Source organism: Cololabis saira, chromosome 15 (genome assembly GCF_033807715.1).
Source record: "Cololabis saira isolate AMF1-May2022 chromosome 15, fColSai1.1, whole genome shotgun sequence".
NCBI lineage: Eukaryota > Metazoa > Chordata > Actinopteri > Beloniformes > Belonidae > Cololabis > Cololabis saira.
The window spans coordinates 3,036,903-3,060,857 of NC_084601.1; the positions used below are offsets into that span (position 1 = coordinate 3,036,903).

Consider the following 23,955-nt stretch of genomic DNA (forward strand, 5'->3'; position numbering starts at 1 on the left):
AGTTGATTTATAATAAATACAAAATGTATGACATTTTATTTTTTAATTGCATTACCAAAAATAAAGAACTTTATCACAATATTCTAATTTTCTGAGACAGTCCTGTGTTTCCATAGAGCCAAAATTTGGGTCATTGATAAATTCTTGAAAGTTTGAAAGTACAATAACATTTTCTCTGACGCAGTTTCTTGTGCATTAAACCAGAAGAGGTTCAGCTCCTAAATGTTTTCTTGCAATCACGTCTGGCGGGTTTTACACATCTGCGAATGAGAAGGTCGGAGTGGAAAAGGTGGAGTTTAACTGCTGTTTTAGCGGGACAATCAGATTATCGTTGGCTCCTTTGTTTCATCATGTAAGATTCTTGCATAATGCTTTAGAACAATCTAATCCAATTTCTGCAGTTCCAGTGGATACTGAGGGGAACGGTGATCCAGCAGTCTGCAGTTCTCAGAGGGTTTAGTGAATATGCTGAAGTGCTGCCACATGCCAAACAGAAAAGATTAACGTTGGTACAAAACATGGTGAGACTGAGGGAAGATGATCTGCCATGAACTGGATTGTAGATCTCTGCTGCCACCTTTTGAACAAAAACTCTCTACTCATGTTGGAACAAAACATCAATTATACACTCCCTCTTTTCTTCCTATTAAAATCCATCTTTCATTAAGTTTTTGCACTGCAAAAACTCAAAATCTTACCAGGAATACGTCTCATTTTTAGTCAGAAAAATCTTATTACACTTAAAACAAGAGTCATCACCAGAAAAATAACTTATTTGATAATTTTCATCTGTTTCAAGTAAATTTTCACTTGAAATAAGTAGAAAAATCTGCCAGTGGGACAAGATTTATCTTCTTATTACAAACAAAAATATCTTGTCCCACTGGCAGATTTTTCTATTTATTTTAAGTGAAAATCTACTTGAAACAGGTGAAAATTGTTTTTTTCCAGTTTTTTGACTAAAAGTGAGACATTTTAACTAGAAATATGACAAGTATTCTTGTTAAGAGTTTGAGTTTTTGCAGTGAACAAACATACTTATTGACTTCCCTTGATGTGAATGATGTAAAGGGGTTCTGGAGCATTTTCATGTCGTTTGCTTCTCAGTGCTTTCACTATATTTAAGAACGCACCAAACTGTTGATAAAGCCACACTTTTATCTGCTTTACATCTTGAAATAGAGCAAAAGGACTGTGCTGCAGCAGGAAACTGACAGTTGTGGAAAACATACACTTCAACTCTAGTGAGGAAGTGTCTCAGGTGTAGATCTTACATTTATAAAAAAAAAAAAAAATTAATGACATAACTAAAAAGAGTGAAACATTCATTTATAGCTAAGAGTATACCGCTTTACTGATTGAACACTCTTCGCCCTCTTTCATCATTATAAATATATGTTCTGCTCTATTTGACCTCCAGGTGACAAAAGCAATAACAATGTAAATGAAACTACAGGACTGTCTCAGAAAATTAGAATAGTGATTTTCTGTAATGCAAATACAAAAACAAAAATGTCATACATTCTGGATTCATTACAAATCAACTGAAATATTGCAAGCCTTTTATTATTTTAATATTGCTGATCATGGCTTACAGCTTAAGAAAACTCAAATATCCTATCTCAAAAAATTTGAATATTCTGGGAATCTTAATCTTAAACTAAGCCATAATCAGCAATATTACTGCAGAGAGATTAGTGCTAACAGTGTTCCTCATGTAGATTTTCCATGATGTGGCATACAAGGCCAAAGACCGAACTGATCTACTGTCTGGGATAGATGAGTTTCTGGACCAGGTGACTGTCCTGCCCCCTGGAGAATGGGACCCTACCATTCGGATTGAGCCCCCCAAAAATGTCCCATCTCAGGTTCGGGAATAACATGATTAGGTTTTATACAGATAACTTTGTATGTTTCTTTACATAAAGACAGTAAAATAATCCACGTCTGAAAATGTTGCATCATGAGAGCAAAGAAATAGAAAATGAATGGAACTAACTTATCCCATACAGGACTGTCTCAGAAAATTAGAATATTGTGATCAAGTCCTTTATTTTCTGTAATGCAAAAATGTCATACATTCTGGATTCATTACAAATCAACTGAAATATTGCAAGAAAGAAAGAAAAGAAAGAAAACTCAAATATCCTATCTCAAAAAATTAGAATATTCTGTGAATCTTAATCTTTAACAGCCATAATCAGCAATATTCAAATAATAAAAGGCTTGCAATATTTCAGTTGATTTGTAATGAATCCAGAATGTAGACTTTTTTTTTTTTTTTTTTTTTTAAAATTGCATTACAGAAAATAAAGAATTTTCTGAGACAGTCCTGTATGTAAACGACAGCATCTAAGAATAAGTGTAGTGCAGGCCTGGGCCGTGCCCTCCTCTTGTGCTACTTGTTTGTATTTGAGCATCTTTCCATCTTTTCCTCACATTCTCCGTCCCGTAACCGGCCTCCTCACTTGGCCATAATCAGCTCACTTTGCTCCACAATCACCAATCAGGAGCTAAATGAAGTCAGAGGGAGATCAGTTTGTGTTTTATTGCTTTGCAAGAAGAGTCATCCATGACACAAAAGTCATCATACCAACAAAAATATGATGTTTACATCTGCACAAACGACATAGTAGTAATGACAACAGCTGAGACTTTCTTTTTGTTGCAGATACTTTTTATTTCAAATTTAAACATTTTGACTGAGTGATTATGTGAAAATAGTGTCTTTATTAATCAACATAAACGATATGATTCTTGGTGGATATTCACTTTGGTCAATATGAACCGTTTATGTGAAGTGAAAATAACCACATAACTGTTTGTTTGACTTAATAAATATATATACCTTTTTCATTTTTGATGCTGACAGCACAATAAATAAGAACATACACCAATTATTGAAATAAGCTGTAACCCGATATTGAGAGTTTTATGCGGCGACTCCAGCTGTGACGCAGAACACACATAGAAAACAGTATTTAGTAACATTTGTAAATGGAAGATAAAGTGAAGTACATTAGGAGTCGGCTCAGGCTACGACCTTCACATGGACGAGAAACAACACGACAGACATCACGCCTCGGTAACGGAGCTGCGTCTCCATCTGTACATGTTCTGAACATTTGAACAATCGCTACGACACGGAGCTTCAACAAGGCACGTAAGCTGTTGTTGGTGCAGTCACGACACAGACAGAGCAGAGGAAAAAAGACGGGGTTTCACACCCGTCTTTGCCAGAATATTAGTCCGGCAGTCCAAACATCGGACTGTATTCAATACTTATTGCTAAAACGGGACTAAACGGTAGCAAAATAAAAACATTCCTACAGTATTTTTTCATTGATTTATTCATTTTTCACTTTTTTTTTCTTTTTCTTTTTTACAAATACGGTAGAAATATTTGCATAACGTAATTTGCAACACTAGACAAATCATCTTTATGCCACACACACCCACACAGATATTCAAAGTAAGAGACGCTATAAAAAACAGATGCACCTAACGCAAATATTCTCCTTTATTTGGCACCTCACTATGTTTTAACCAAAAGGAATACAATAAACGAATAATGTTGCCACCTTGTGACAAAAAAACAGCAATGACAAATAAAATCAAGTGGCCACAGTCAGATTGAAAAACATCGCTAAAAAGAATATGGGAGGAGAATTGACCTTTTCCTTAACGCAATATATTCTATTTGAATTCATAAATTTAACTGGCAAAGTGCTTACTGTACAGTACGTATTTTATATGGCCTCTGAAGTAGGTGTTGGATTATATTACAAATAGAAAGAATATGATACACAAACACATTAAAATACTTAAGATCACATACACAACGAACTGTGACCTGTACACTCAGAAATACTAAACGTCTAGCAGCAGTAATAATAATATGGAGTGTTCCCCTGGAGACTGGAGATGTTTCAGGAGTAAATCTATGCGTTGGTGAGGTAATATTTGCCTGAACGGGCCTCTCGTTCCGGTTTTTTCTTATTCATTTGTACCAGATCAGCTTTAGAACTAAATCATCTCATACTGACGGTACTTAAATGGCTTTTACTAAACTTATTTTTAAGCTGGTGTTAAAGGTTTCAATTCCACCTTAACAATCAATGCAGGGAAACGTGTTTGTGTATGAACTAAAAACAAACTAAAATGAAAAAGATGGAGCACTGTCACCAGTTAAATGATAGAACTTGGAGTGAAAGTGAAATAGGCAACGGTTTAGTCCCAGATCCCCACCAGGGAGGCCCTTCCTTTGGCATCTTGGAGTTAATTGTGTGAGAAGAAACTGTTGGAGGATTTTTAAACAGTGTCAGTGGGCAGTAACAGCAGGATTTCTCCTCCCTTCCCTGTTCGTCCTGGCAAACCATCTGTACATGTGCTAAACACGGAGGACTAACGTCACCAACGGAGCTGTGCTGGCATCGCTCAGGGAACTCGTCTGCTTCCTAGAAATGGAAAGGGAGCTCTACAATTAGGTTGTGATGCTCAAGTCCTCGTTACCTCGCTGCTGCTGGCGCCACCTCAGTGCAAACGTGGGGGGAGTTTTCCGGAGAGGAGAGGATGGGAGGGGAGGGCAGCCTTCTTCTATCACAGGAAGGTCTCGGCCGTGGATCCCCCTCCGGGGGCGTCGGGGCTCACGTCCACTCTAACGCAGGCCACCTTCTCCTGGCTGTTGGAGACCATGGAAAGAGAGGGAGAAGGTGAGGGAGATTTATGGTGGTCAGAAGAGATAAGTTAACTTGGAAAGGTTTTGGTTTTGGTTGGGCAGCGACAGTTCTCAACTCTTACTACTAACTAAGTGATAAACGTTTTTACCACTTTTATCAGGCTAAAGGGAGCACCTGCACCTGCCTCTTGAATAAATACAATTATTAATGTCATTGCTCTTGCTGCAATCTGGAAAGTGCAAGTGGGACCAAGAAGATGCTTCTGTATCTCAAGATCTTGATTTCTTTTTTTTTTGGGGGGTGGGCGGGGATTGGATGCTTTTTTGTATCGTATTTTCTTTAAATATTCGCTGGAGCTACTTTCTAGGCAGAGTTGAGGTTTTGCTTCATCAAATGAAGAGTGAAAATGATAATCCAGCATCATAAAATATGCTGGACAGTTGGTGGTCTAGATAAAGGACTGTCTCAGAAAATTAGAATATTGTGATTTTCTGTAATGCAATTACAAAAATTTCATACATTCTGGATTCATTACAAATCAACTGAAATATTGCAAGCCTTTTATTATTTTAATATTGCTGATCATGGCTTACAGCTTAAGAAAACTCAAATATCCTATCTCAAAAAATAAGAATATTCTGGGAATCTTAATCTTAAACTGTAAGCCATAATCAGCAATATTAAAATAATAAAGGTCTTGCAATATTTCAGTTGATTTTTTTTTTTTTTTTTAAATTGCATTACAGAAAATAAAGAACTTTATCACAATATTCTAATTTTCTGAGACAGTCCTGTATATCACCACCACACTGAAGTAGGGAAGTGCAGGGAGTCAGGAAAACCTCCCGATACAGCTGAGTGCAACCGCTGCAGACACTGAAGTTTGGCCGTTTCATCACAGATATTTACAACTCAGTCAAAACCACAACTACAAGCCAAGATGCAAGCAAGCAAAAAAACTAAAACTAAAATGCAAAGAGAAGACTGACTTCTACAAGTCAAATCAACATCTCCAGTACAAAAGAATTAAAGTACGTGGACACTAAAAAAAAAAAAAAAAAACTCCTGAAAAGACAAATATTCACACGATATTCTGTTAACATTTAGTAGGAAACCTGTGTGATAAGAGATTATTAGTCAGCAAGCAAAGGACAAAGCCACTTCAATAAGACAAACATGTTGCCACAGAACACACAACAACGGGGATTTGTCTTTATTTATTTTAGGCCATGCACATGTCTGGGTCTGGTCAGAGTTAACATGCCAGATGTGAGCCAGACGTTACACCAGACACTCGGCCTGCTACCTCTTCTTCCACTGGGACGCTGTGGGTCACTACTCCTATTTTGTACGATCTGTTCAAGATGGACATAACAACACAGCTGTCCACATTATCATTCAAAGGTGTACAAAGAAACATGATGCGTGTGTTTTGTATCTTCTATGATGTCCATTTACTTTTCCTTCAAATATCAGGGAGTAGTTACATATTTGATTTAAGAGGAAGACAGGTCTTGTAAGAGCTGTTTGCATTTCTCTTGGCTACATAACACATAATATATGTGGCTTGAAATATTAAATCAGAATAAACTTTGATGTGAAGTTGAAAATGAAGCTTTGTATGTTTTACACATCAGAATTGTGAAAATGGAGGGTAATATTCACCTTCCTGAGAGCGTTTTCACCGGGACGTTGAGCAGATTTGAGTCTTCAAAGCTGACCTTCAGTCCAATCCCCACGTCCTGCAGTCTGGACTCTTCCTCCTGGGAGAAAACAGTGTTGACATTTTTGGTAAATTGTGTTTTTGTGATGGATGTACGTATGTATGAGCAGTTTATTGATTGGCCTTAAGACAGTTGGAATATTATCAACAATAGCATTGCATTTCATTCAAATACCGTATTTTCGCGACCATAAGGCGCAACTTTTTTTTTTTTTTTTTTTTTTAAATGTGCCGGGCGCCTTAAGAAACGGTGCGCCGTGTCTATTACCTGAATTACGGTAATGTAAGGCCGGCCATGAGAACGGTAAAGGGAGAAGGGGGCGGGTGAAGCTGAATGAGACCATCCACTGAGCTGTTTAATGCGAAACAGAAGATGAAAACTTTTAAGGATTTGCTTGATGTGTAAAGTGAAATAAAATACAATCAAACTAAGTTTTGCTCCCGCTCTATTTAAATAAGCACACTTGTTCTGCAGCGCGCGTGTGTTTTGCATGTCGGAACCGTCCACTTTCCCCGGTTAAAGCCGCGTGATGCGCGCTGCTGCAGCCGACTTCCTGGTTCCCAAAGCGGTCCGATCACCTGGTTCCCGGCCGCTTTAAGAGCAGAGATTTCTGGGGTCTGTCTCAGGTCTGATCAGCTTCACCCTCCGAAATTTGCAGCCAAATCTGTCGGTTACAAACCCGGTACCGGATCCCGACATGCGCGGGTGTGTATTCGCGGCGCGACACACACTTACTGGTTTATGTGGTGCTGGCCGGGCGCAGCTGATGGACAGAAACCTATGGGGATTTTTAAAAGAAAAACTTTGCATAAGACGTTTCCAGTCGGAGTCATTATAAGGACGAATGGAAAGGGGGGGCTGGATGAAGGGATGATGATGATCAGGTGGCTGAGACAGGTCTGGAAATTCGGAATGGAGCTCCTGTCGGATACAAACCCCGGTACCGGCTCCCCGACAGCGCGTGTGTGAGCGGGTCCAGTGCGAGGGAGCGGAGCGGGGAGCGGACCCGGTCCAGCGCGGAGCGGGTCCAGCGCGGAGCGGGACGCGGGACCCGGGACGCGGGACCCGGGACCCGGGACGTGGGACCCGGGACCCGGGACGCGGGACCCGGGACGCGGGACCCGGGACGCGCTGCTCCACCCCGCTGGGGAGAGACGGGCTCTGCGCGGTGGAGGATCCGCACAACGGGGTATGAAAAGTTTATTTACTGTTGTGCAGAAAGTGACTGACACCGAGGAAATTCGGACTGGCGCAGCTGAATTAGCGGAGCTCTTTAATGCAGAAACAGAGGTTTTGCTCCCGCTCTATTTTTTAAATAAGCGCTTGTGTGCTTGTGTGTGCGTTCTGCATGTGTGTGCGTTCTGCAGCGGGTGTGTGTGTTTTCCGGCCGGCGTGTTTTGCGGCACGCGTGTGTGCAGCTCTGCTCTGTAGACTGCGCCTTTTGGGTCGGTGCGCCATATGTATGTTTTAAATCTAAAAATGACACACAAAAATGAGGGTGCGCCTTTCCACACGGTGCGCCGAATGGTCGCGAAAATACGGTACATTTTCCAATTTCTTTTCAGAGATATGATTGCATGGTTATTACAGGTTTGACCGAGGTAAATTTAAGACTTTTTAATACCATTTTCAAACTAAATTTAAAAAAGACAAGTCACTAAGAAATCCAGCACTGAGGTCGAGGTTGCCAGATCTGACAGGTTCCAGCCCGACGCGACGTAAAACACGCAGAAATAATGAAAAACCAGCCTGAATCATAAATTCTCTATGTTAAAACCGTCAATTATTAAATGCGTTATGAATTTCCAGCTTCACAACACCACTGAATAGCCAAAAAAAGTTCAGGCTCCAAACAAAGACTACAATTAAATAGAGTAGATTAAAGCAAATCAAATATCAGTGAGTTTATTGTGTAAGTTTCTACTTTTTAGTTAATAATTTCTCCTAAATATTTCATTAAAACCAGGAAAAGCAGCCCAAATATATATTTTTCAGTCCAATTGGGCTGAAACTTGCCCAACTTGGCAACACAGATTTAGAACATCTGCAGGAGATTCTCCTCAAAACAATGAAATAAACTTTTTAATAATGACTGGATACATTCCCTCTAAAATTAAGACCATTCAAATTAGATTTAAGACAAATTAAGACATTTAAAGGCCTTATTTTAGCAAAAATGGAATTTAAGACTTTTTAAGGACCCGCAGCCGCCCTATACAATACAAGGGAGGTCAAACTATTATAGCTTAGTTTAAACCTCCTGACACTAAATGACTGCTTTGATGTGTTGCAGTCAGGTTTCCAGCCACATCACAGCACAGAGACAGCTCTAGCAAAGCTCCTTACTGAGATCTGCTCCAATACAGACACTGGCAACATTTCAGTCTTGGTCTTACTGGATATCAGTGCTGCGTTCAACACCATCAACCCTAACATCTTGATAGACGGGGTTAAGAGCTGGGTGGGACTTTCTGGCACCGCACTTGCCTGGGTGGAGTCCTTTTTAAAAGACAGGGACTAGTTTGTGTCTTCAGGTAACTACAAATCTGAGCTAAAAATCCGAGTACTGACAGGAATTAGCAGGAGAGACCACGTCTCTCCAGTGTTAGCGTCGCTCCATTGGTTACCCGTAAAATTCAGAATCCTATTTAAAATTTTATTACTTGCATATAAAGCCCAAAACAGCTTAGCTCCGCATTATTTGCAAGACCTGATAGTGCCTTATGTTCCTGTCAGAGCTCTCCGTTCTCAGAGTGCAGGTTTACTCGTAGTTCCTAGAGTATCTAAATGTAGATTTGGAGGGCGGGCGTTCTGCTATCAGGCACCATTACTTTGGAACCAACTTCCAATCTGGGTTAAGGAGGCTGACACCACCTCCACCTTTAAAACTAAACTTAAAACATTTCTGTTTAGTAAAGCCTATAGTTAGTGTTTAGTAAACCTCTAGCTGGTGTTGGTAAATCTCTAGGTAGTGTAAACTTTAGTGTGTCAGAGTCGCTCCTGTAGTTTCTTGTGCTGGCCCCCCCTTCTCCTCCCTTTTTCTCTTTTTTGCAGCATCCTTTGCCAGACACCGGAACCTGCAGTGTGGGAGTGAGGGGGGCAGGGTAACGGCCCCTTTTGGGCGGGGGAGAAGGTTCGTCCCTCAAGACTCCTCTCCCTGGCCCTGCCCCTTCTCAAACTTTCCCCGACCCTGCACCCCAACCTGAGACTTGATGATTGGGCCGGAGCTTCGGGAGCTGCGTGCTGGCCTGCGGTCCCCACCCCTGGTCATCCCGTTGCTGCTTCCACCTGCCTGCTGTGCTGTTGCCGTCCCTGACCCACCAGTCTGGCCCTCGGCAGGAGGGTCCCCCCTTATGAGCCTGGTCCTGCTCAAGGTTTCTTCCCTCCTAAAGGGGAGTTTTTCCTTGCCACTGTTTGGCTTAAGGCTTTTCTCCCACTAGGGGAGTTTTTACCTGCCATTGTTTATGTAATAACTGCTCGGGGGTCATGTTCTGGGTATGGGTCTCTGGAAAGCGTCTAGAGACAACTCTGTTGTATTAGACGCTATATAAATAAAATTGAATTGAATTAAAAAAAATAACATTGGAGTTCCCCAAGGTTTAGTTCTGAGGCCTCTGTTGTTTAAAGGGGACCTATTATGACATCTAATCCCTATTTTAAACGGGCCTTGAATGTCTTAAAAACAAGCTTTTGATTGTTCCGGCCAGAGTTAGTTGTGGGCGTGGTTTCGCGCATCGCTCCTGTCGTTACGTAACCAGAGGGAGCAGAATATGAACGACTCATAGAAGCCACATCACACTGGACGGCTCATCCTGTACAGACACTGCAGAATTTGGTTGCTTTCCTCCTTCTCTGAGTTGGCAGGCTGAGGGGAGACCCAGAATTTTCTTCAGTTATATGAAGACAAAACGGAAATGATAGTGTTTAGAGCCAAAGAAGAGAGATTAAAGGTCAGCACTCGGCTTCAAGTAGTGAAGCCAGAAATCTGGGAGTGGTTCTGGACTCAGACCTTAATGTTAACAATCCATCAAACAACTGCAGTTAGTTCACAACGCTGCTGCCCAAGTTTTCAATAAAGTCCTGTTCACATGATGGCGCTGAGATGGTAAAAGGCAAAGGTTTTGTTGCATTCTGGCCTCTCGTTTAAACAACAGAGTTTTGGGTGGATAAAACTGCAGAGATTTGACGACGGCCTCCAGACGGAACAAAAATCGAGTCAGTGGAAACTGGAACTGGAATCTTTTGCAAACCAGAACGTCCTTCAGGTGATCTTGCACTTGTGCAACAATGGCAGACCTCTGTAACATTTGTGCTGCTGCATCTTTTTAATGTATCTGGTCTGATTGATTGAAGTAATACATGTTTCTGGTAGAACGTTTATTCTGTCAGCGAAGACGCACAGGTTACATCTTTGATCTCCTGGTCCTTCATGAACCAACCAGAACCCTCAGGTCGTCAGGGTCACGCTGACTTTTTGTAGTTAGACCCAAACACGGTGAGGCAGCACTTGGCTTTTATATTCCTCACCTGTTGAACTAACTCCCAGAATGCATCAGGGCTGCTGAAACTCTCATTTGCTTTATGTCAAGGTTGAAAACCTTTTTATTTACTGCTGCATTTCAGTAATCTCCCACAATGCACTGGAACTTTTATCTCTTGCATCTCATTTAGTTTATTCTTTTTAACTTATGTCTATCATTAATTCTACTTTTATAAAAATGGTTTTATTGTAAAGCACTTTGAATTTTCTTGTAAATTAAATATGCTATACAAATAAACTTGTCTTGCCTTAAAATTGTGCAAAATGTGGCTCAATGTGCTGAAATCCTCTCTGATGATGCACAGAAAAAAAAAACTAGATCGTTTCTTTAAATTTGATATGTGACATTCACTACCAAAACATAAAAGAATCAAAAACAAAGAAAAACACAATTTTTACCAGTTTTTTACGTGCTTTCTTCTTGTTGTCGTCCTCTTTCTTTTTCTTGCTTTCCGGTATCAGGTCATCCAGCCAGCTCAGCTCTCTCTTTGTGAAGAAAAAGTCCAGAAGCTTTCTGATAAAAACAAGAGCCAGAACCTGCAGACACAAGTCAGGAATATACAGTACATTAAATCACCTTGATTATTTTTATCTGTTTTGTAACTAAAGCAAAATTAAACACAAAAAAAAAAAAGATATTCTGTGGTGTATCCTTAGTGGAAGAAGAGGGACTGATAAAGTGAGCAGAACTTATTACCATCATGGGAAACACGACGGCGGCTGCAGAGGCCTTGATGACCCAGAGCAGGACCAGACACGTGAGCTGCACCAGCGTGAACATGTGGACCTTCCAGAGCGGCACGTACCGCAGGTAGATCAGGTCAGGCTGGTGCTTCGCAGGCATGCCGAACAGTTTGATTCTGTCAAAGAACTGTGGAAAAAAAGTGATAAAGATGGGAAAAAGATACATGATATTATTCAAAAGCAATCTAATAAAAGCTTTAAAACGACACCACCGAACTTTGGCGGTTTTTAGAGCGTCCTACAGCTCAGTGGTGGAACCACACTGTCAAACGCATGCAATGAATTGAGCCAACCAGCTGATGCAGCAGCCGACTGACAAAGTAAAGCAATATTTTTATAACCTCCACACAAAAGCTAACAGGCCATCAACTGAAATATTGCAAGCCTTTTATTATTTTAATATAATAAAATATTCTATTTTTTTGAGATAGGATATTTGAGTTTTCTTAAACTGTAAACCATAATCAGCAATATTAAAATAATAAAAGGCTTGCAATATTTCAGTGGATTTGTAATGAATCCAGAATGTATGACATTTTTGTTTTTGTAATTTTCTGAGACAGTCCTGTATACCAGTGGTTCTCAAATGGGGGTACGTGAAGGCACTCCAGGGGGTACGTGAGATTGTAAAATATACATATGTTTAAAAAGTAGCATGTAAAAATCCTTTAAAAATAAATATTTAATAAATAATTGAGGAAAATATAAGTCTAAATTCATAAAATGAATGTTATCTTCAGGAGTAGGCTATTCAACTTATTATCCTAAAACCGCAGAGTCTCCCCCACACCAGGATGGTTCCACCTAACCTGTCAATCACCTGGCTTCACCTGTCAATCACTTGGACCAACGATGGAGTCGTGGTGTAAGCATAGCAGCAATATTTTTATGTTTAATAAATCAGTTACTGATGCAGTGCTCTGTTTTAGGTTGTTTTTTATTTTACAACCAAAAGTGCTTTGAGCTGGTTAGGGGGTACTTGGCTGAAAAAATATTTCACAGGGGGAACATCACTGAAAAAAGGTTGAGGACCACTGCTGTATACTAAGGTTTTCATGTTCCGTGGTGTGTCTCTAAAGGGTCCTGAAAAAGTTTGGAACTGCAGGAACTCAAAGGTAAAAAAGGGACAACATTTTCCAAATGTGACAGATTCCAAGACTTACTTGAATGCCTTTGAGGGAAGAGACGCCCATGTAGAGAAAGACTCCATACAGAACAGGCATAGGAATAAACTGTAAAAACCAGGAGTACACAGCAAATTCATAAATGACTGAAAATACAGAAAACTGGTCCTAAATTGGTATTTGTTGAACCACATTAAATTAACACCCTAAAACATCAGCAATATTATTGACAACAGAATGACAGCATTCTTTATTTGTACACTACAGAACCAATGCTAATCCATTCACACGTAACATATTATTCCCCGTCCACTCACTTTACCTTTAGCACCGACGTCATGAAAACAGAACATCCCATGAGGACAAAGATCATGAATCCGGTGACGCGCTGCTCCCGGATGCCCAGGAACTTGGGCTGCTCTCCCGGTGCGGAGCAGCCGGACTCCACCTTCAGGCTGTTCACGTGGGAGATGGACAGGACTGTTGCAGCCACGAACCACGGCAGGCCCATGATGGAGCACACGCCCAGCATCACGGCCACTATCGTCAGGTCCAGGTGGTAGCCACAGCCTTTCTGTAGGAGCACAGGACAAACAGATAAAGCTCAGTGTGGTTAAAAGGGATTCAGATTCGACCCTGAGGAGCTGCTTTAATTAAAAACTTACTGCAGGTTAAACCTCTTTTAAAAAGCCACCACCAGGGAATAAAAGTACCTGATAGAAATATTATCTTTTAACCTTTGTGCTGTCTTCAGGTCAAGGAAGGGAAGAATGGAGGAAATAAAGAAAGAAAAGAAGGAAGGAAGGAAGGAAGGAAGGAAGGAAGGAAGGAAGGAAGGAAGGAAGGAAGAAAAGAAAGAAGGAAAGGAGAAAAGAAGGAAGGAAGAAAAGGAGAAAAGGAAGGAAGGAAAGGAGAAAAGGAAGGAAGGAACGTACAAGGGGAGAAAAGAAGGAAGGGAGAAAAGGAAGGAAGGACAGGAGAAAACAAGGAAAGAACGTACAAGGGGAGAAAAGAAGGAAGGAAGGGAGAAAAGAAGGAAGGGAGAAAAGGAAGGAAGGACAGGAGAAAACAAGGAAAGAACGTACAAGGGGAGAAAAGAAGGAAGGGAGGGAGAAAAGAAAGAAGGAAGGGAGAAAAGAAGGAAGGAACGTACAAGGGGAGAAAAGAAGGAAGGGAGGGAGAAAAGAAAGAAGGAAGGGAGAAAAGAAGGAAGGAACGTACAAGGAACTTTCAGAATATTCACTCAGTGAATGTACATAATCACTCGCTTGCTCGTTGTTGTGAAGTCTTTTTCAAATCTCGCCAGAATAAAGGCTGATTAATGGTTCCACGTTACACCAACACAGAGCCTACGGCGTAGGGTACGCAGCGCGTTGCCGCGCAACCTACGGAACTTGGGCTTGGGAATTACGTCATGACGCAATTCCCGTCATTTCAAAACAACAAATTCAAAACAAATGCTGGTTCGCGCAACTTTTCTCTCACCTTCTTGTAAATCTTCTATCCCGGTACTTTCTACCGTCTACAAATGCAGAAATGTTCATATCCTTCATTACATTTATGAAGTGATTAGTCTCCTCCTGGGGCCTGTACTACGAAGCAAGTTCAACATATTCAGGATATCTTTTCCTTATCCAGATTCACTAACCCGGACAATTGCAATCACGCTAAGCGGTCACACGACGGCGGTTATCAACTCGGTATATCAACCCAGGTTTCTCCAATCTGGATATGAGCGCGTGCACATAAAAGGGGCGGTGTTTTCAGCGCATGACCAATCGCAAGCATGGAGAAGTCCGCTGTCAGAGCCGCTTATTTCAGTAGCGAAGAGCAAACAATAATTTTACGGAAATATGATGAGTATAGGCATAGAATACAGGCAAAAAGCAACACAGTTGCAGCTGCAAAATGCAGGAAAGACAGCTGGCAAAAGATCGCTGACTGTATAAATGCGTAAATTCATAGGGATATAAACATATATTTGAATATTCTGGGAATCTTAATCTTAAACTGTAAACCATGATCAGCAATATTAAAATAATAAAAGGCTTGCAATATTTCAGTTGATTTGTAATGAATCCAGAATGTATGACATTTTTTGTTTTTGTGTTTGCATTACAGAAAATCACAATATTCTAATTTTCTGAGACAGTCTGTATATATTGGTTCTATAACTATTGTTGTTGACCGATAACTTGTGCTGATGCTGTACCAAAGAATTGGGTTTATTTATTTATTTTATTTAATTTTTTATTTTTTCAGGAGGGGGGTATTTAGTATTTTAAAGTGACTTGAATGTTCGAGGGACGAAATTGAAAATCCCTTTTTTCCTATCCCCTTACAAATGCATCTTCTTTTTGATTTCTTCTTGATTTATTTATTTAATTGGTATTAGTTTTGGATTGACTGTACATCGGATTTTGGGTGATGATTTGTTTTATTTATTCATTGATTGATTTATTTTTTATTTTCTCCTCCACCTCTTTTTTCTTTTTTTCCTTTTTTTTTGGATCGTTCATACAGGTACTCATCAGGGAAAGCAAAGGGGTTTTGGTGGTCCCTGAATATGCGTTCTCTTCGGAGGGATCCTCTCACGATCCGCGCACCAAGCTCCACTGGATTCTCTTCGAAAGGGCATGCCATTTTCCAAGAGAGCTGATTGGTCAGTGGGCGGTGCTTTTACACCCGGCGATCTGTATCTGGAACATAACCTGCTCCGGAGCAGGTTAGCTGTTCAGCATAAGTTACCATGGCGATGTATCCCGGTAAGAAGTGAACCACCGTCGTAGTCCTGAAAACCCAGGGTTAAACCTGAAGTTACCTCGCTAACCCCAAATCCCGCTTCGTAGTACAGGCCCCTGGTCTTGTGTTTCTCCGTGTTTAGAAGAACTTCCTGGACTCAAAAGACCAGGATTCCTTGTGAACAGAGCATGTGCAGAAAACAAATTCCTGTTCCGTTTGATGGGGATATTCCGTTTGGAGTTTACATGACCCAATATTCAGGTTTTAAAAGGAGTAACCCAGGGCTCATATTGGGGTTTTAAAAACCAGAATATGAGCAAATTCTGATTATTCAAAGGGGTTATTGGTGTTTACATGGCCGTGCAAATTCGGGTTATTGCCAATATTCGAGTTTTAAAAGGGTTATTGATGCATGGAAACACAGTCAGTGTTCCATATCTCTCGACCTTCAACAGACTAGAAAAAAACCTGAAGCTTTGACATGATTATGGTGCCTGATTGTTTCTCAGTGCTACAGGTCTGACCTTGAGTTTGTGTTCTTTGCGGTTGATGATGACTGCAGTGATCTGCTGGTCCATGAAGATGAGGATGGTACAGAGCAGAGCAGGAAGTGCTGCCACCAACAGTGTCCACCAGGGGTTTCCTCCCAGCGGGTCCATCAGCCAGCCTCGGTGCTTAGACGTAGGCTGCAGGTCATACATGGAATAACATCAGTTGAATAATCATCTTACAGAGCATGTAAGTAAGTGCCTTTGCCATTTGAACATTCAAGCACTATGATACCTGCCCACCTACCTCAAACCGGTCAGGGACATTCAGCTTAGGGGAAGGAATCCCCATCAGATAGTCCACCAACACCATGACCATTATGGTTATAAACACAGCAAAATCACTGATAGTGGAACGCACCTACAACACACACAAGCACATATTAGAGCTGACGAAATCATTTGTAAAACAATTTTCTCACATTTCTGACCCCTCTATTCTTTCTTGACCGTCACTCTCCTACTCTTTTAGTTCTGGTGGCTGCAGAAACAGACGCTCATCTTCTGATTGGCTGGTTTTGACGTCACGTTTCAAGTTACCTTGTCACATGACACGGACCAGCCCAACAAGCCCAACAGGCCACCACATACGGGGTTTCCACACAGTCACTTCAGCTACAGTATGCAAGACAGCGGAATCCAAGTTTTATTTGTTCATTAGTATCGATACTACAGGATCGATACTACAGGATCGATACTACAGGATCGATACTACAGGATCGATACTACAGGATCGATACTCCCACCCCTTCTTGCCATTAGGGGTGGGACAATACGAGTAACTCAAGATTCAATACTGTGGCGATATGTGGCCCACGATAACGATATAACGATATTCAATATATTGTAAGAAATTTCATCAACGATATATGTGACTGAAAAAGAAAAAATACCCATAAAAAGGAAAACGTCTTTATGAAGTTTTGGCATTGAATAAATGCATAACTACAATGAACAAAGAAAGTTCATTTGTTTAGAGCCTCACTGCCTCCTAGTTTTGTAAATGTAAACACTGAACAGCTGGACTAATTAAAGTGCATGAACATTAATAAGATGTTTTATATAAACCAGGACAGTGCACTGCTTTGTTTCTAATACTGAACAGTAGGAATGGGTGATATTTTACCGTTCACGATAAACCGTCAAAAAAATTCCCCACGGTAAGAATTTGTCATCTCGCGGTAAAAACCATAAATTCCCGTTGGTGACGTTTTTGTGTAAAACTGATTTATGGTTCTGTGTTAAATCCATGCAGAGCCTAAGGCGTTGTGATTTTATAAGCTAAGAAAACTTGAAGGACAATGTTACTTTTGCTGTTTGCACTGTTATCCCACTGTTTAAGCCATACAGTTAGAATAAATGTTGAATCTGTTCTTACATTTCAAACTTGTTTCATTTGAGTCATTACAGTTTTGCAGTACATATGTACTAATTTATTTGGTTTTTATTAATTCAATTTAATTGGTGTAGTTTAGTAGCATTTAGTATCTTTTAGAGCAGTGTTTTGGGGGCTCCAAAGACTGAATGTGGTGATAGATTTATAGTTAAAAAGGTGGAGTTGAATTGGTATTTTTTTTATCGTTATCGGGATAAATGCCAGAAATTATCATGATAAAATGTTTTAGTCCATACCGCCCATCCCTACTGAACAGTCGGTAAGCAACTTAATTTTGCATCGTACCTCACTGCCTCCTAGTCTTGTAAATGTAAACACCGTACAGCTGGACAATAGTGCGGTAACAACCGCGTAAATCCATTATGCGTGTTATAATAAAATATCAATATTTGCCGTCAGTTTATCAATTATTTATCATGACAGAGAGCGCAACAATATATTGCAATATCGATTTTTCCCCCACCACTACTTGCCATGCTAATTATCTATGAGATCTAAACATTTACAGAACATGAACATTTTTTTGATTCATCCATCCACACTTGCATGAACCCAGAAGTATAATAGACCCCGTTCTTGTGTAATGTTTCAGATATATGGATTTCATATTGTTCATATATTGAAAACAGCACTATAAACATTGGCTCATGACTTTAAAGCCCCGATATCCTCTTGATGCTCGTATAGCAGACATGAGGGACATAAACTGATGTGCTCCAACGTCTCACCTTGGTGGGGAAGTATCTGTCCGTCTTGAACTGCTTCAAGAATGAGGATAAAAAGAAGGTGGTAAAGAAGAGGATAATGGACCAGAAGAGAACATCTGGGATGTAGGGACCAAGGTGACCACAAGCAGGACCCTCAAATTCCCCTTTGAGCAATTTACACATCTAGAGGAAGAAAAAAAAGAGAAAAGAAAGATCAAAATGTGAATGTTACCTGCGCTTTACTCCTAATGATGCGTAGTATTTGGAGTACTTTGATAGAATAGACACGGTTGCTGTTGAGGCATAGGTAGGTGTAGTTACTGGAATTATATACAGGACTGTCTCAGAAAATTAGAATATTGTGATAAAGTTCTTTATTTTCTGTAATGCAATTAAAAAAAACAAAAAAACAGTTTAAGATTAAGATTCCCAGAATATTCTAATTTTTTTAGATAGGATATTTGAGTTTTCTTAAACTGTAAGCCATGATCAGCAATATTAAAATAATAAAAGGCTTGCAATATTTCAGTTGATTTGTAATGAATCCAGAATGTATGACATTTTTGCATTACAGGAAAAAAAAGAACTTTATCACAATATTCTAATTTTCTGAGACAGTCCTGTATATCTTTATTAAATATTATTCAATGCAGCCAGCAACTGTTGTCAAATCGAAGGGTACTACTTCCTCTACAGCTTGTTAATCATGCTCAATCAAGACTACAGGCTCTTAAATGAACGGATATTCCTCTCTCTCATTTGTGGCTGTACAGTTCTCTATTTTACAGCAGAAAGTGTGTGCTGGTGTCCTGCATTCTGATTCTGATTGTGAATGTGAACTACAAAAATCTCAGTATTAAATCTTCCCATCAGGGGTCCGTTTCACAAAGCAGGTTCAACAAACTCTGAGTCTAATCCTGAACTCTTAGTTGATCTACTCTGAGATCGGAAACTCTGAGTTTTCGGTTCCAGAACAGCTGATTTGAGTTAATTTACTCAACTCTAAGTAGTAGGTGACTAAGTAGTCTCCTGGAGATAAGCGCGTGCGCCACAACTATCGAAAGCCAGTATCAATGGAGCCCTGATTCGACGAGTCACCATAGCAAGGGGAAAGAGGAGGTCTGCTTTTTCACCTGAATGGAATTAGAGATTTTAATGGCGATTTTGAACATGTTTTTTTTCAAAAAAAAAGAGTGCGCATTAATTCTGCACCTTCATCAATTGTGTCTTCATCAAAAGGACATGCCATGTTCGTGACAATGGACTTCTAATATATATTCTGACTCTGTTTTTAATGACAGACGGCAGAACTTCGCGAAAACTCGCCTGCTGACTGAATGAATGAGGAAATCAAATGTGCGTGTGTCTCTGAAAGAGGCGGAGACGCAGAGAAACTCCAGGTTCATTGAGATAAACCTGGTCCCGACCAGGTTAGGTTCAGAGCGTCTGTTACTACGGTAACTGACCCAGAGCTTAAGTTACCTCTCTTTGTGAAACAGGCTAGAGTTACCCCTCTCTCTCTGGTTTGAGTTACCTCCCTTTGTGAAACGGAAAACTCAGTTTCCCTCATTTCAGGGTTAACAGACTCAGAGTTTTCACTAAACCTGCTTTGTGAAACGGACCCCAGGACTTGGTGTGAAACAAAACAGCTGTGAAATAATTTATTTTCCTCGACTTTGCAAAATTCAGCTTGGGACCCAACTCCTGCAATGAGATGAATAACCATGTAAACAGTCCGTGTCCTCTTTCAACCATCACTTATTTCTAACAATATGCCTGCACTGGCTTTGTTAGATAAAGATTTGCTGAAAAGCAAATTCTCCCCAAAATTATATTCATATATTCAGTATTTTGAATGTTAATATGTCACTAGTTGTTGTAATACTTGTTTGGTCCACTAGAGACCGCTCTGAGCTCGTCTCACCGAGACATTGAGGCTGCTCCAGGGGATGGACTCGGAGCTGTTGAATCCCGTCCGGTTCCAGTGCTGGAAGTGCTCATCGGATGCGTTGGTTGGTGGAGCACATTGACACCTGGAGGCAAGAGAACCAATTCTGAAAACATAATCTGGATCTTGATCAAACAGAAAATAACATTTATAAAAGGGATAAAGGGTCTATTCTTGACAGGAATCCATTCAAGTGCACAACAAACTACTTCATGTATTCCACTGTAACTTAACATGACGGACGATCTTTTCAAAGGGAATTGATCAGTACCCCTTTAATGCAGTATTGATCTTTGTAGGTTGTTTTTTTTTTTCTCTAAATAGGAGAATATGGTTAAAAATAGAAAAAAAACTGCGTGTGTTTTTCAGGAAAAAAAAAAAAGAAGAGCATTGATAGCCCACTGAGAAGCACTTTTGTCCAATTCTTCATCCAAAACATACAGTATTGACAATCAATGCTCTGACAAAAAGAACTCCATACAAAGTTTATACAGGACTGTCTCAGAAAATTAGAATATTGTGATAAAGTCCTTTATTTTCTGTAATGCAGAAATGTCATACATTCTGGATTCATTACAAATCAACTGAAATATTGCAAGCCTTTTATTATTTTAATATTGCTGATCATGGCTTACAGCTTAAGAAAACTCAAATATCCTATCTCAAAAAATTAGAACATTCTGGGAATTTTAATCTTAAACTGTAAACCATAATCAGCAATATTAAAATAATGAAAGGCTTGCAATATTTCAGTTGATTTGTAATTAATCCAGAATGTATAACTTTTTTTTTTTTTTTTTTTAAATTGCATTACAGAAAATAAAGAGCTGTATCACAATATTTTAATTTTCTGAGACAGTCCTGTATGTACAATAAGCCCTGCATAAGTCCATTTAATTCAAACATTACCATGTCAGTTTTCTTGATTATCAGGGGGACGTGTTCAGGCCGTGTGAGTGATTCCCTGAGCCGTGACAACACCAACACCTTTGTGTAAAGTTTTTTGGTGGCTGCAACTACTTTACAATTATGAAGAGTATATGCTACGTCAGGGGTCGGCAACCCAAAATGTTGAAAGAGCCATATTGGACCAAAAACACAAAAAACAAATATGTCTGGAGCCGCAAAAAATGAAAAGTCTTGTATCAGCCTTAGAATGAAGGCAACACATGCTGCATGTATCTATATTCAAGGTTCTTCTCAAACAGAAAGTAACAGAAATGTGCACCTGCTATTTTTAATGTAAGGTATTGTAATGTTGTTTGCACTGTTTGTTGTTGTTGTTGTTGTTGTTAAATTGATTTTATTGTTGTTGCGCCAGTTAAGCCTCTTGGCCAGGTCTCCCTCGTAAAAGAGATTCAGTCTCAAGGGATTTTCCTGGTAAAATAAAGGTTAAATAAATATTAGTTAGAACTGGGGGGAGATTTTTTTTTTTTTCATTATGCACTTTGAGAAAAGTCAAAATGTCGAGAAAAAAGTCGAAATGTCGAGATTAATGTTGAAGTACAATCTTGAGAAAAAAGTCGAAATGTCGAGAAAAAAGTCGAAATGTTGAGAAAAAAAGTCGAAATGTCGAGAAAGTCAACATTTCAAGAAAAAAGTTGAAATGTCGAGATTAAAAAAGGAAAAAAGAAAAAAAAAAAAAAAAAAGGTCAAACATTTTTGAAAAAGCTCCAGGAGCCACTAGGGCGGCGCTAAAGAACACCATGCGGCTCTAAAGCCGTGGGTTGCCAACCCCTGTGCTACGTGAATATACACCTGATTCTTCAAATAGGATGTTGGAGTAATTTTATCTTTAATATCCCTACTCACGAGTAAAGTGTAAGATTGTCCAGGTTGTTGTGCATATTGACAGGATAGAGGTCTCCGAGGTGAAACAGTTTCTCCAGGGCCTCGTAGATGAAGATGATGCAGATGAGCGCGGCGAAGGCTTCCTCTGTGAAGCGGGTGATGTAGCAGACCAGGGAGCTGGCGTCGGTGGCCACCAGGAGGAGACACAAGAAGGCCGTCCACAAACCAATGCTGGTCCGCAGTGACAGGTAGGACAAGCTGTAGTCACTAGGAAACACACAAGCATCAACATGAACAGTTAGGGCCTGACAATCCTCAGGAAAATGTTTATCGGGTTGTAACAAAAGTAAACCTGCTCAGACTCACTTGCAGAACTTAAAAAGGATCTTTTCAAACACTAAAACAGGCCCCGTGCTGCCAAGAATAGTGAGGGGTTGGCCTGCAAAGAGGGAGTACGCCACTCCCGTCAGTGACGCCCCAAACAGAGACTCGATTGCACTCTGTGGAGAGAGAGAGAGAAAAAGTTAGGGAGTAAGAATAACTGGGGAGGTGAAACTGTACCAAAGAGAATTGAAAAGTCAAGCTTTAAAAGAGGGGGGAAAAAAAAGACAGACCCTCTGAGCAGAACACAAAGAGTCGATTAAACAGACTGTCCCGTGTCTGAAAGGCTAGATAAACTGTTCAAAGGTTTCCACCCTGCTGACGTGTCCAAAGCCGTATCCCTGTGTAGCCCTCGCCTGCTGAGTTTACTTAAACAAATTACACACATCATCTGACAGACAGTATTTGTGCCAACAGTCGCTGGTGTCGTACGAGCAGCGGGATAAAGAGCAGCGGGATAAAGAGCAGAGAGACGCGCACAGAGGGAAAGCAATACCATAATGAACAGCTTGGACTGAGATAAATGGCCTGAGAATATTAAAGGAGTGTGGCAGTCAATTGGTGATAACTTTACAGCATGATAGGATTGCTCTGTGGCTGTGTGGCTTAATGAATAAGTAGATCAATACCTCTATATTTTCTAAGTTTCACATAAATAAGGATTAATGAGTTAATTGTTTTGGATATTTGATTCATTCAGCCCTCCTTGTTTCTCCTGATAGGGCTTTTCCTATCCAATCTGCTATGAAAATACCACTCATCTGTACTGTTCTTCCTGATGAGTGTCGCAAACATTGGCAGCTATAATTATCTCCATTGCACAGAATTAGCCTTGTTTCTCTGGATTAAATTTGATTTACATGGAGCAGTACCAATGGACACGAGAGAAGCCGCCTCTCAACCCAACTGGATAGTCATACAACCAATCAGACCAACGAAGCAGGCAACAGAGCAATACCAGACTATATCTACAAGAGAATGGCGTGAAGTGGAGTAGGCATGCTGGAAAATCACTGACTACGTTTACATGCAGTCAAAATTCAGGTTATTGCTAATATTCCGGTTACTGAAACATTCGGAATATTCCGTTTACATGCGTGAGCAAACAGGGTTATCCCTGTTTACATGGTAATTAATCATTCGGGATATCACGATCAAACCAGCGACACGCGGAGAACATGATGACGCAATTCCCGTCATTTCCGCTTCTTCTTCCTGTATCCAAATTCCAAACAAATGCTGCTTCACGCAACTTTTCTCTCACCTCCTTTTAAATCTCGCTATCCCAGTACTTTCTACCATCCACGAATGCCAAAATGTTCAAAAAGGGCTGGATGGATAAAGGGATGATGATGATAGAGTGGCTGAGGCAGGTCTATGTGCGGCGACCCGGTGGTTTTTTTCCACACATCACCATCGCTGCTGATCTGTGACTCTATGCACGCCCATCTCACAGACAATGTAAAAAAAGAAGTGAAAAATATGAACGCTGTGCTTGCTGTTATTCTGGGAGGTCTGACAAAGGAACTCCAACCGCTGGACGTCGGTGTGAACCGGCCGTTCAAATTGAAGCCTTATGGTTCCGCGTTAAATCGACGCAGAGCCTACGCCGTATCTTACAGTCAGACGAC

The 23,955-nt window shown here is 40.3% G+C and overlaps 1 protein-coding gene across 8 annotated transcripts in view; it reads right to left on the bottom strand.

The window, feature by feature from the left end:
- Window positions 1–4,172: 4,172 nt before the first annotated feature.
- Window positions 4,173–23,955, bottom strand: part of LOC133461274 (sodium bicarbonate cotransporter 3-like) — an 88,220-nt gene continuing 68,437 nt past the window's right edge. For 6 of the 8 annotated variants that reach the window (XM_061742128.1, XM_061742131.1, XM_061742129.1 and 3 more), the window contains 12 exons: window positions 22,310–22,443; window positions 21,965–22,210; window positions 20,129–20,237; window positions 18,226–18,387; window positions 16,349–16,462; window positions 16,078–16,239; window positions 13,134–13,385; window positions 12,851–12,919; window positions 11,641–11,814; window positions 11,343–11,480; window positions 6,345–6,442; window positions 4,173–4,681 (listed from right to left, as the gene is read on the bottom strand). In XM_061742128.1, coding sequence (XP_061598112.1) covers window positions 4,600–4,681; window positions 6,345–6,442; window positions 11,343–11,480; window positions 11,641–11,814; window positions 12,851–12,919; window positions 13,134–13,385; window positions 16,078–16,239; window positions 16,349–16,462; window positions 18,226–18,387; window positions 20,129–20,237; window positions 21,965–22,210; window positions 22,310–22,443 — 1,740 coding nt within the window. In that variant the 3' untranslated portion in view covers window positions 4,173–4,599. Of the gene's footprint in view, window positions 4,682–5,985; window positions 6,035–6,344; window positions 6,443–11,342; window positions 11,481–11,640; window positions 11,815–12,850; window positions 12,920–13,133; window positions 13,386–16,077; window positions 16,240–16,348; window positions 16,463–18,225; window positions 18,388–20,128; window positions 20,238–21,964; window positions 22,211–22,309; window positions 22,444–23,955 lie in introns of all 8 variants that reach the window. The other 2 variants (XM_061742132.1, XM_061742126.1) reach the window with 1 other exon arrangement.